Below are 14,098 nucleotides of genomic sequence, written 5' to 3' on the forward strand. Positions count from 1 at the left end.
ACCCAACTAGTCAATTTCTGGAAATACCTAACAAGAGTTTTGTTATATGAATATATACTCATTAAAACATTTCAAATGTAAAAAATATTCTGAGTAAAGCCAATAGAGAGGATGACACACAACTTAACTCATATTTCTAAAAATAATCTAACTCTGATCCTAAAAATATTCCTAGAAATTATTTCTCCCTCTAGCTGAGAATATCTGATCTTCAAGCAGGTCATAAAAACCTATGAATCTGGCTTTTGACAGAAAAGCTATACAGTATATAATGTCTCAGCAGAATTTCATCAGATGTAGTTCACTTTTACCTATTTCAAAGCCATATGGAGAGAAAGAAAGGTGAATATTACACTGAGTTTCATAGCTAATACACCAGTATCATGGGAGCCTATAATAAGTAAATTTCTGTACTGAAGCCAAATTTCATTCCAATCTTATAGGACTCACAAAGACATAACATAAAAAGATTTTTTTCCAAAAACTTTTAGTAGTGTTGTTGAATATTGCCACTAAATAAAGGAATATATAGTAACTTCCATTGAACATATGCATTTATCTCCTTCACTTCTAAAACCCTACTAAAATGACAAGGTCAAGAGAATGTGAAAGAAGATAAAATGCTGAAGGCTGGAAAGCAGGAGAATGGTAACTGACTTAGCAGAACCACGGAAACAGAATTCTAAAAGTATTAGAGAAAGACAAACGCAACAAAATTGATACTAGACAACTCTCAAAATGCTCAGAAATTGAGATCACTAAGTACTTCTGGAGGTGGGAACAAGGGTGGGGCTGAGAACAGAAGTATTAGGAACTCTGGGAAGATGGCAGCGGTGCAGGCATAGTGTTTTTAATCTCCCTGAAACCCCTGTTAAAAGCAGACAAAGCAACTAAAATAGCAAAACTAAAAATGCACAGACAACATTGTCAACAAGACCATGTTAAATGACAAAGAAACCCCACAAACCCCAAGGATACAAGTGGGTGGGGACAAACTGAGAGCTGCAAGAGCTGCATGGTAATAGCATCTCTATGAGAAGAAGCAGAGAGAAGCATGGGGAGTCTGACAAACCAAAAACAGGAGGATCCCAGAAGATCCAAGCATGCCAAGTTGGAAACAGTAGCAGAAACTGAGTGCAAGGCAACTATGATACGGTCTGGAAGGGCTACAGCAGTCTGGCCCTGTGAACTCTCAAAATTAACCAGGACAATCCCACAATAAGGAGAACATGCTGGGGATAGAACCCAAATTGAGTAGAACAAGGATGACGGCAGCAAAGGAAAGAGAAGGTCTAAATAAAAATGAGAGAAGAGGGGTCGGCCCCATGGCCGAGTGGTTAAGTTCATGTACTCTGCTTTAGCAGCCCAGGGTTTTGCCGGTTCAGTCCGGGGCACAGACCTAGCACCGCTCATCAAGCCACGCTGAGGCGGCATCCCACATGCCACACCTACAAGGACCCACAACTAAAATAAGCAACTATGTACTGGGGGGCTTCGGGGAGAAGAAGGAAAAATTTAGAAAGAAAAAAATGAGAGAAGAGAATAGAACAAGATCTCGTAAGAACAAGACCATATTTTTAATGCTCCATGAAAACAACAGAAGGAGCTGTAGAGCTGTGAAGCTAGAAATGCTGGCCTTCCCCACCCCTTGAAAGAGTTTGGGAAAACTAACTTGGTGTAAAAAAGAAAAGAATCATCACTGAACCCCAAACAAAGTTACTATGAGAAAAAAAGAGAATAAAGTGGAGAATAATGCACCTATGGACAATGAAAGCAAACCAGAAAGAAAAGTGTCTGGATTAAAGTGCACCAGCACAACTGAGGGTAGGATTACAGTTCTGAGAACAGGGGATCAAGTGAAGGTTTACAGACTAAACATTGAGACCCTACACCTACCCCCAATTCTCTTCCCCCACTTGGCTCTAAGGACCTGTCAGTCAGATTTCTAACCTCCGGGCAGAAGACCAGGTTTTTCCCTAGGAATCTGACAAGACCAAGAGACCTAAAGATACTGACAACAAAGGTTCCCCATCCAAGTCACCTTTCAGAGAGGGTCTCAGCCAACACACAGGGCTTTCAGTCAGCCTTTTAGTGCTTATCTCTAGTAGCAAATGATCACCACACAGCTGAGGAAGCCCTTTAAAATAAAAAGCCAGGGGCTGGCCCAGTGGCATACTAGTTAAGTTTGCATGCTCTGCTTCAGTGGCTGGGGGTTCACTGGTTCAGATCCCAGGCGCGGACCTACACACCGCTCATCAAGCCAGGCTGTGCTGGCATCCCATATACAAAACAGAGGAAGATCCCCACATGTTAGCTCAGGGAGGATCTTCCTCAAGCAAAAAGAAAAAGATTGGGCAACAGATGTTAGCTCAGGGCCAATCTTCTTCACCAAAAAAATAAATAAAAGGAAAAAAGAAACAAACAGAAAAAATCAACATGAAGAGAATAGCAACCAAGAAGGAAATTTAAATTTTGAGGAAAAAGTTATACATATATATATAAAATCACATACTATATATGTATAATTCACATATCATTATTTACATAAGCATCCATCCTCAGAGAAGTAAGAGGAGCTAATTCATCCATGAAACAAGAACACAATGCCCTTTAAAAGAAATAAACGATAAGAATGTACTCTCCGGCATTAAAAATATAATGGTAAAAATGAAAAAAAATCAATGAAAGGGATGGAAGATAAAGCTGAGGAAAACATCCAGAGAATAGAGCACAGTATAAAGAGATGAAATGTAGAAACAGAAAACTAGATGATCAGTCTAGGAGATCCAATATCAGAATAATGGATGTTATAAAAAGAGAGAGCATATCAGGGGAGAAAAAAATCAAAGAAATAATTCAAGTAAACTCCCCTGAATTGAAAAACCTAAGTTTCCAAATTGAGAAAGGATAATCAATGTCCAAAACAGTGCATGAAGTGAACACACACCAAGGTACATCACCACGAAATTTCAAAATTCTGAGGACAAAGAGACGATCCTAAAATCTTCCAGAAAGATTAGGAATCAGAATGACTTCAGACTTCTCAACATAAGCTTTGGAACTTGGAAGGAGACGGAATGATGTCTTCAAAGTTTTAGGGCAAAATAATTCCCAACTACATCCAGTCAAAGGTAGAATCTTCCTAAATTAAATTAAACCAGGAAATGCATTTATAGTATACTTAGTCTACTTAGTCACAATAATGACACTAATAACCTAAATAAAATTTTCTCATAACTGTATTGGGATGATAGGGATTGATAAAAGGGTGTGTGTACATGTCAAGGGAAGGACAGGTGGGAGGAGAAAAAGGCTAAATTTTCACGGTACTACAGGGAAGGCAGTAGATAAATCCTCAAAAAGTAAAAATCAAGAATTAGCATTACAAGCATGCAATATGAGGAGATGAAGGTAAATATGTAAAGAAACATCTAAAAGCTAACAGTAATGCTTCTTGGAAATAAGAAACGGAGGAGTCTGTTTTTCACGAGCCTTGTAATACTATTTGTGTTTCAAAAGTACGTGCTCTTGAACTTTGATAAAAATGAATTTAAAAAGAACATACAGTATTAAGGCCTCTATATCCACAATCCTTCATTATGGTAAACTGCTCTTTTTTCACAAGATTTCATCCTTGGAATAAACATCTTATTCTTAAAAGGAAAGAATGAAACTATTTCAATCAGATTATATGAATGTCACAAAAAGTATATTTATTGATACAAATCCAAATACAAGGCAGGTGGGAGAATTCAAACGAATCCTTGATTTTCAAAATAAACAACCTTCCAGTAGAGGGTTCTAAGACAAAATACCTGCCTCACCCATAGAAAAATATGAATATGAATAGGTTTCATCTAAGCCCATATGCATAATCTGAATGTATGCCCAAAGTAATATGGTCTAATGAAATGTTTAAGATGCACACCAGATTTGAGCCATAATCAAAGTGTTCCTTTGCTAGAGTCAGCCTTACATATATTAGGACTTCATCCTCCTTCTCACCTGAATTACAGAATCATCAGAGCTTGAAATAAGAGTCTTCCCATCAGTTGTGAACTGGACGTGCCGTACAGCGCTCTCGTGCCCAATCTTGGATTGGAAGATTCTGTTGTTTAGGAGTTCTAAAATCTTCAAAGTAGAAAACCACAGAAAATTAACACAAAGAAATTCAGCAACACCTAGGGATTACACCCCAAAGATATTTAATTAAAATTAGACGGCAGAAGGGTATGGACGCTCCATCTCATAGTGCTTTCAGTTTAACTAAAGACACACAAATGCATGGTACACATACATACACGCAAATCTATGCACACGCACACACACATCCTAAGATAAAACACTCACTAGAACGACCAGATGGCACTAGGAACCAGTGGTCCTTCTGAGTACTCAACTACCCAATTCATCAAACAAGTGGCAGTCTGGGTTCAGCCTCCAAAATGAAAATAACATTTAAGATAAAAGAGAGAGAAAAAAGAAAAAATCCTGGATGAGAGACAAGGAAAACTCTTAATACGACAACACAGACAAGGAAAGATAAAGGACGATGAGGGAGACAGGTAGAGGAAAAGAGGATACAAGTAGGATGGGATGCAGTGCACTGAGAGGACTTAAAAAGACTAAAGACTATATGCCAAACATAGAGATTAAGAAAGCGGTAACAGAACTCAAAATAATGACTATGTCAAAAGGGCTTTCAAATGAACTCATAAGAAAAATAAAAAGTAAATATGGTTCCTTTGCCCAAATTCTAAAATGTATTCAAGGAAGTCTAAGGAAAATACCAATGATGCTAAAAGAGGAGATTGGAGAAATTCAAACTTAACCCTTATGTCTGAAAAAAGGTCCCTTAGATAGCAAAGGGGAATTGTGTGAACGAGCCCCTTCCTGAATGAGCAGGATGGACAATCTCATAATTCCAGTGGGGGGAGGGCAGACAGCAGATGAGCACAGAGGCTCAGAGACCTGGCTTTGAATCCTAGCTCTGCCACTTTTATGAAGGTTGTGGAAACCAGTTTAGGCATCTGTAAAACAGGAATAATATATACTTAACACCCAGGATATTATAATAATTCAATAAGAGCATCTGGCACAGTAAATATCTAACAAATGGTAGCTGTTATTATTTGATGATACTAGGCTAACCACATGAAATTGTCATTTTATAGGTTAAAGACTATCTAATATTTGTAATTTCATATGATTCACTGACATATTATTTATATTATTTGATGATTTCGAGGGGGATAAGGATAAGATTATTTCCTCCCCTCAGGCAAAGGCAGCAGTGCCCCACATGACACCTCTAACCCAGTGCCCATAGCCAAGTACTGCCCCTTCCCCACATGATGAGGGATATGGATCAAGCACATGTGTATTTTGAGTTATTTTTCTTGAATTATCTATACAGCTTATTTCAAGATACTTAGATGGTAAAACAAAAAGAACGTAATGCTGACTTGGCAACAAAGTAAAACGAAAAGGGGAACCAAGGATCCTTTAAGAATAAATAATAATACACAACAGAGGGAAAAGTAAAGTTTATCTATAAGTGTACAACTATCCCTTGCTTAACAAACATTTACAATCTACTTTTTTAAGAATAGCACCCATTTTCACAATTAATAAATAATTTTTCACAAAATGAAAAAAACCACAAAGCCTTAATTCTGAATCCATGCCACAATGGCCATGGCAAATATACAATAGCATTGACATTACTTACCAAACGCTTCCTTCTTCACTTTGTGTATAAACATATAGTCTCCTTTTTGAGGGGCAATATGGACTAGAGAATATTTGTGTAATTCTCTATGAAAATGAATCCAAAGTAAAATAAATGTGGCTGGTGCCACAATTAATAAATTACGAAATAATTCCAAAAAGCTTGGGTGAGAAAAAGTGAGAAAAGAAGGTAATATTCTCTGAAAAACTTAAACAGCTAGAGAAACTATGCTTTTGTGATGAGTTTCATTTGTGATGTGATTTAATTTTTATCCAAAATGATTTTTATTAGACTATCTTTTTAGCCTTACAACCTCATTGTATTTTTATTTATTTGGTCATGTTTGATAAGGATTTCAGGTGGTGAATAGGTGTACTTCTAATACCAAAAGTAGAACACAGGGGTTGGTGAAACAGGTAAACACAGGGCAACCCCACACTGACAGTCCCAATGAAGCTTAGTACCACAATGGAAACTATACCCCGAACAGGCTGAGCTTTTAAGAAGAGGGAAAAAATGCTCTTTGCATAGTTAGCTAAATCTCTGATAGTGTTTGATATACTCGAAGAACAGCAAAACAACTAGGTAGAGACTAAGGAACACAAAAAGACCAAAAATATGAGAAATAGTAGTAAAGGCAATCTGAAAAATATACAACCAACAAGATGGCAAGATTATTTTTAGCCTATGGAAAAATGGTTAATATATCACAGATTTATTTAGTATATGAGTCTATAATGCCAGACATACAATTTATTTTAAATAAACAGCTACACTGCACAGAATGACTCTGAAGACTAGAACTGAATACCTTAATGGCTCCATCTTCTCCTCCAAGTGCAACATACTGAAGATTTGGACTTAAGCAACAGGAACTAACTTGAGCTTCAGTCAGATAATCAATCTGACCTGTTTTTCCATTAATGAGCTAATGAAAAATAAGACACAATCAGTTACTAGGCTGTAAGAGCAGTTTTTGTTCTTTAGTACACAGACTTCAATAGAAAAATAAATAAATAAAACAGAAAATAACCAACAAGAGCTCCCAGGGGAACAACAAAGCTCTAGCCTAGTCTCGGCAGCTGCATTTAGCACTGCACGCTTTCATTTCATTTCACTTTTGTGGTTCAAATATATTTTCATAAAATAAAACAAGCTTTAAAAGGTTTAAAAAGCAGCTGCTATGTCCACCACCTGAGACACATCTGCCTGATTTCTAACCGCACAGCTACTTCCACACCGTTCTCCCTTTTTTCACAAAGCACATTTTAATAGGGCCATCGTTTGTTAAAATACAATTTTCTGATATTTTTCAAGAGGGTTGGTGAAATGAGACGGAGACAGACTACATAAAAAGACAAATTCAAATTAAAATGGGTTTTATATCCTCCAAATCACTCACAGAACAATATAAATTGAGAATCTTTTTCTTTTGGGCAGAGGGGGCATTGGAGAAGAACCCATAAGTATAATTTGGGTGGCTGGACTCGTAACGCTTAAACTAAGATTACCCAATTTCATAATATGTACCAACAATTAATGACTATTTTTAAAAATCCCACTTAATAAAGATGTCTTATCACTCAACTAAAACATGTGAGCTGGGAAAATATTTCTCAAGCTTAAATCAACTGTCAGATAACTCTTAAGTGTTACAACCTAAAAGTCTTGAGATATTTTTCAGTATGAAATAAGCAGTCATCTTTGTTTCAGGTACAATGATTACAAGGTCAATCAATCAAGGTAGCTTTTTCTTTACAAAATTTTACCCAGCATGTTCTGATCTATTAGACATTCAAAATGAAGACTGCGTTAGTAAAAGCTGAATATCCTCTTTTTCTCAAAAATCAATTTCCATATTCTTTTTAAGTAGTGATTGAAAGAATATTTTTTCCCCTTAGATGGAACTATGATTTGTCAGTTTATCCTCTGAACTCTCCCACAATCACTGACATAGAATAAAATGATCCTTTGATAGTCAGATGACTTAATTTTTAAGTCTCATAGTTATGACAACTATTAAAGTAAGGCTGCACAAATTTAATAAAGGTAATACAAGCATGAGGACTCTGAACTTGATGAGAAAACTGCAGTGGGTAATATCCCAAGTGGAAGAATCAGTCTGCTAAAAGTCAGTAATGAACAATTCACGTTCAATTCCACATCCCAATTCATCCCAGAAATACAGAGCATTGGGAGTACCTCATCAACATATTAAGGACAATAGTAAAATACAGAACAAGCCACATTTAGAAGTGTCTCACAGCTTGACTCTGATTCCCACAGTAGATGAGGAGAAATTACCACACGCCAAAGACAATTTACTCCCAGATATCTGTCCCCTCAATTTGGACTCCACCTTGACCCTACAACACAGCTCACAGACCTTGAAGACGAAAAGAACCTTACAAGTGAAGAAAGTGACACTCAGAGAAGTGACGCAATTTACTCAACATCGCCGAACTGCCCAACGATAAAGCTTGAACCTTACGTGGGTCTCCTGAGGGAACGGTACAGTCACTGTTCTCTCCACTACATCAAGCTGAGCTTTGCAGCTTTAGAACTAAAGTTCTGTCCTATGCTGTCAGTCTGTCTCAAGGTCTGGGTATCTCTCATACCATCCATGTGCACACTCCGTTTCTCTCTCCTCTTCACTCTTCTGTTTCTCTCTTTGCTCCCGCTCTACTTCACTATCTCATCTCATTCTCTCACATGTTCTTGCCCCCTATCTTTCAATAACCAAATCAAGAAAAATCACATGCAAAGCTGGCATAAGATCACATTATCATTGCTAAAACCTTTCCCTAGAAGTTGATAACACACTTCCATAAATCTATCTAGAAAAAAGTTTAACTCAAGTTTGTAATCCTGCTTCTAAAGAGCTAACAAAGGTCCTAAAATAACAAATAGACCGTGAGAAAATAGTTCACAGGATCATCACCCCTCACCTATGACAGTGTTTCTGTCCCTCCCAATCTTGTCTCTCAAGGAATCCTCAGGCCAAGGAAGAACGTCTCAGCAGCTTACAGAAAAGCCACACTGACCCCTGCCCTTCGTCTCTGGCTGCTGCTCTTGCCACCTCTCAGCCAAGGGTCACTGTCACTTAGCTCTATATTCCGACATCTCCTTCAATGGCCCCCCTACACTAAGCCTTCTGTGTCTCGAGTGCTGGCTCATCCAGAGGGTGAAGAATTCCTGCTCCTGTTTGCATGCTTTCTTGCCTCAATGTGTAAGCCCCCTGTACAATCTAGACGCATCTTGTATTCTGTGGCCTTTGTGTTTGACCTTCCAAGAGGTGGTTGCCTTCTCTTGCTGCCACTACCTAGAATGCTACCTTCACTTTCAGGACTTCTCTAGCAATACAACACCAACTGCACTGGACTTCTACAGACAACACTTTATTCAAGCCACCAACACAGTGGGGCCAACCTGCTCTTGAGTTCCAATGATCCTTAGGGCATCTGCTTTCTGTTACCACCACTCAAAGCGCCTTACTACCAAATCCTCTGCCAACAGATCTCTGGGGCTCCTTTCCTCTTCAGCCAGTCAAGAAATGCCTTCCTCTTACATACTGCATGCTCTGTTGAGGGGCAGCAGGGAGAACAGTCTAGAGTAGAGCTGTTTGGATCCCTAAGAGATACAGTTCTTTCAATTTTACCTCACAACCCTTTCCTTTTGAGGGAACATAATAAGCATTCAATAAACTTTTTTTTTTTTAAAGATTGGCACCTAACAACTGTTGCCAATCTTTTTTTTTTTTTTTGCTCTTTTTCTCCAAATACCCCCAGTACATAGTTGTAAATTTCAGTTGTAGGTCCTTCTAGTTGTGACATGTGGGATGCCACCTCAGCATGGCCTGACAAGCAGTACCATGTCTGCGCCAAGGATCTGAACCAGTGAAATCCTGGGCTGCTGAAGCGGAGCGCGTGAACTTAACCACTCAGCCACGGGGCCAGCCCCTCAATAAACATTTCTTGAACAAACGTGTCAGTAAATGAATGAATGAACAGGTATATTTCAGTATGTAAAGCCCAGCTCCTTCCACCTCCGTTCCAATGGTCACACACCTTCCACACTTAAGGTGATGTTTGTTCTTTCCTTTCCCTGTAATAAAACTTCCATTGGTATGCTCATCCCCCTTGAACACCCCAACAGACATGTCTAAATCACTATTGCAGACAAGTTCAAGTATGGCCTCATGATATCCTCGATTCTTTGCAAATCAAGGAATGTGATCATAGATATCAAGAGGAGAGGAATGAGATGAAGCAAGGTATCACCTTTTTATTTCTAAATACTAGGATATCTGAGCCTCAGCTCAAGACCTATACGTTTATTCAACTAATACCAACTAGGCATCTGTTAGATACTATACAATTATGCCTAATCCCAAGTCCAAAAACAAACGAGAAAAATTGTGAAATTGAAACTTTGATCACAACAATTTTTTAAATTGTTTTCTAAAAAATACTCACTTGCAGACGTCTCATGTTGTCAACTGCGAGAATCATAACTTCATTTTCTTGAAACAGAACGTCTATTTCTTGCTTTAACACTATACCAGAGTTTTTACATACTTTCTTTGTCTCCCAGAGCTGATTAAGAGATTAAAAAACTAAAATAAGATCACTGTATCTGAAACAATGTAAAGACAAGTCTTAGACTTAAGGCAAGATGCAAACCATGCTTTACACTCAAAATGCCTATGACACTAGAAAGTTTTCAATTAGATTATAATTCCACAATAAATATTAACTACATGCTACAGTAAGAAGCAATTAATACTAAGAGAAATAGATGCTAGAGCCAAAACGCCTTAGAATGAATTCTAGTTCTAACTAAAGTTGTAACTTAACCTAGTGATACTCAAGACAAGGACCTCCTACTGGTTCTCAAAGTGTTTGATACAAAGATAAGGAGCCTGCACCAAAATGTAAACCAACTAAATCACTAAACACACTGTTAACAGTGCTTAGTGATACAGTTGATTTTTTTTAACACAACTTTCTTGATGAAGGCAGCAGTGCACTGATTTCCACTCTGGCTCAAGCTTACTGAGACCGGAACTTTAAGTAGCACTGACTTAACCTTTCTGTGCCTATTTCCTCAGCTGCAAAAAGGACTGTTGTGAGAATGAGCAAATTAATACATGTACAGTACTTTGTACAATGTTTGGCATATAGCAAATACTAAATAAATTTTAGCTGTAATTTGTACACAACACTGTATTCGATGCTACAGGGACAAACCAGGGCCCCTGGCCTCAAAGAGTTTATAATTTAAGATGTGTGAACAAGTCAGAGGAGCAGTGGAGCACTGGAGGTGAGGATTAAGTCAAATCTACACTTAAATTCAAGGCAGAATTTGATAACAATAAGTAAATGAAATAGAGTTATATGGCATTAAAGAAAGGGGACATTCCCCCAAATGGAATACTAGAAAAGACATCATAGAAGGCTTGGGGGGACCTGTAGGATCGTCAGGGTTTCAACAAGGAGAGATACAGGGAAGTAGGGTATTCCAAACATAAGAAACCACATAAGCAAAAGTACAGAAGCAGGGAACTACAGGGTGTTTGGGAAAAAGTGAGCAGTCAGTGTAGGTTACCTGTAGGAATAAACTAGAAGACAGGCTGCAGCACACTGTGGAGAAGTTTAACGGTAGACCTAGGAGTACATATTTACTTTGGTAGGCAAAGGAGCCACTATCTGTTTTTGAACAAAAACGACACGACTATATTGTACATGAGGAAAATACCTTGGAAGCAGCATTCAGAAAACCAAGAAAGAAAAGACTTGTGGCAGAGACTAATACAAGAGAGGCAACAGGTAATGAGCATCTAAACTGGAAACAGAAAAGTAGAAATAAATGGTAGAAAATGGAAAGTTAGAATCCATTAGAATTGGCAAGTATTTGGATGTGGGAATTCAAGACAGAAGAAGAACAAAGAGTCAAAAATTACTTTGAGAAATCAAACGTAAAATATATTTGGACTTCTCCAGTACCTGGCCCATGGTAATACTCAATGAACGTGTGCTGAATGAATGAGACTGTTATAGTCCATATAGCACTTTTCAAGGATAAATATGACTCTAGAAGTTTCCTGTCTGTCTTCTCCCAATACTGCCCATCAATTTCTTAGCTTGTAGGAGGTTTAGCTTACCATCAGTAAATGTCTAAAATGAAAATCTCAATATTTCTCACCCTAATTGTCTCATCATCAGAAGATGTCAAAAATGATGATCCATCAGGAGAAAACATCACAGAATGAACCCAACTTAAATGTCCTCTGCAATCAGCTACTTTTAAACACGAGTCCATATTCCACAACTATAGAATAAACACAGCATACAGGAAATAACATTCATAAGCATTTTGAACACATCAAGAATACTGAAAATAGCAAGAATAACCCAATAATTCCTCTTCTATAAATACAGCCCAAAAACACACCAGCAAAAATGCAAAATGACTTTTGCAGAAGATTATTCATTACATCACTATTTTTAATATCAAAAAACTAGAAACAATCCAAATGACCAACAATAGGGAACCAACTGAATAAACTACATTAATCACATAATGGAATACTATGCAGCCATGAAAAGTAATGAGAAAAACACCCATAATGATTAGTCTCTAGGATATATTGTTTACAGAAAAAAAGCAAAAAGTATATATATTTCTGCAAAAGAGTATATTATAATATATATGTGTATACATATTTATATACACACTATACTATATAGGAGATGAAAAACAAATATTTGAATATATAGATGGATACAGATGTGGAGATACATACATATGAATACATATAGAAATCTGCTTATAAATGTAAAAAGAAACATTGGAACATTAAACCCAAACAAAAATGGTTACCTATGGGGTGGGTAGGAAGAGTGGAGGAGACGGGATAGGAATGAAAGTGAGACTTCTCTGAATATAATTTATTATAAAGCTTTGATTTGGAACTATGCAAACATTTTATCTATTTTTTATTTTTTCCTGAGGAGGATGTGCCCTGAGCTAATATCTGTGCCAATCTTCCTTTATTTTGTATGTGGGTCACCACCACAGCATGGCTGATGAGTGGTGAAGGTCTGCACCCAGGATCCAAACTTGCGAACCTGGACCGCTGAAGCAGAGCGTGCCAAACTTAACCACTAGGCCACAGGGCTGGCCCCATTTTATCTATTTTTTTTTAAATCTATCTAAAAAATAACAGGCTGAACATAAGCAGCTTCCATATTCAGACTACTTTCCACTGTCATCTAATCCTCATTTCATCTAATTGCAAAACTCTACAATAAATGAATGTACTTATTGCACATATACACATTTCTCCTGTTATTCATGCTTATTACAAATTATCAATGTCTACCACCAGCCTAGTTGTGTTTTGTCCTGAGGTCTGCTGTAAATTACTCAAATATATTCCAGTCTAATGAAGTATCATAAGTGCCTGAGTTCCTCTCTTTACACTCTGAATTACAGACCTACTTTATGATTTCAGAACTAGCCTGGACAAAACAAGTACTTCATCACAGGCCCAGTGGTTCTCACTCAGTGAGTTCTATGGCAAACAAATGTGTAACTACATGATATTTTCCTGCCTCACCTCTAGAGTCCAAGCTAAGACGTACAGAGCTAAAGGCCAGAAACGAAAGTCGTTCCCTAACTGAAAAATCTCCCTTGAAAATTTTTCCCCATCTTTCCTTCTTATTCTCCCCCACCATTTCTTTGTCATTCAGAGCCTCCAAAACCAAGTCCCTATATGTCAAGAACAAAGAATGTTTCCTGGAGCTTTCTAAGAACAGCAGAGGTTAAGGAGTTTAGAAGTGACAAGAGAGGCTGAAAGAAGGGTTTGCTCCTCCACTCCTCCTAAAAATCCTGACAAAACCCAGAAAGGGGAAATTTCCAACCACATCTACCTTGAGGATCTACAGGTAAAGTGTAAGATCTGTAGCAGATCTAAATCTTTCAATTCAAGGACTCTGTCAGAGAGAACACAGCCACAGCACCCTACTTCTTCCCACTGTTTAAAACAGGACTGGAGCTTGTTCACACTCACTGCCTCTGCTTCCAATGGGAAGGATCTTTGCAGGGAAGTTCTTCAGTGTTAGCTCCACTGCTGTACTTAGAATTAAGAGGAGCTTACAGAGTTCACCCACGAATTCTCATCTTATCTGTATCTCCATGCAGAAGAGCTATAGCTCAGCAATTCTCCCTCCACCCCTTCACAGTAAGGGGCAAGGTTGGCAAACTCACTAAAAATTGCTGAAATAGCACAGAACACTGAAGAAGTGCTTGCAGCAGTCAAGCTTACTTTGAAGAGAGCCTGTGAACTGAGTGAATTTCCCTATT

General features: G+C 37.9%; 1 protein-coding gene across 5 annotated transcripts in view; it reads right to left on the reverse strand.

Annotated features, from left to right (window-relative positions):
- Window positions 1-14,098, reverse strand: part of APAF1 (apoptotic peptidase activating factor 1) — a 78,783-nt gene that overhangs the window by 13,313 nt on the left and 51,372 nt on the right. For all 5 annotated transcript variants that reach the window (XR_006886129.1, XR_006886130.1, XM_046646217.1 and 2 more), the window contains exons 19-22: window positions 11,936-12,061; window positions 10,207-10,326; window positions 6,543-6,659; window positions 4,006-4,131 (exon numbers count right to left, since the gene is read on the reverse strand). Coding sequence is in view for 3 of the 5 variants with exons in the window: in XM_046646217.1 (XP_046502173.1) it covers window positions 4,006-4,131; window positions 6,543-6,659; window positions 10,207-10,326; window positions 11,936-12,061 (489 nt within the window). In the remaining 2 variants the exon portion in view is untranslated. The remainder of the gene's footprint in view (window positions 1-4,005; window positions 4,132-6,542; window positions 6,660-10,206; window positions 10,327-11,935; window positions 12,062-14,098) is intronic.

This window comes from Equus quagga, chromosome 19 (genome assembly GCF_021613505.1).
Source record: "Equus quagga isolate Etosha38 chromosome 19, UCLA_HA_Equagga_1.0, whole genome shotgun sequence".
NCBI classification, from domain to species: Eukaryota; Metazoa; Chordata; class Mammalia; order Perissodactyla; family Equidae; genus Equus; species Equus quagga.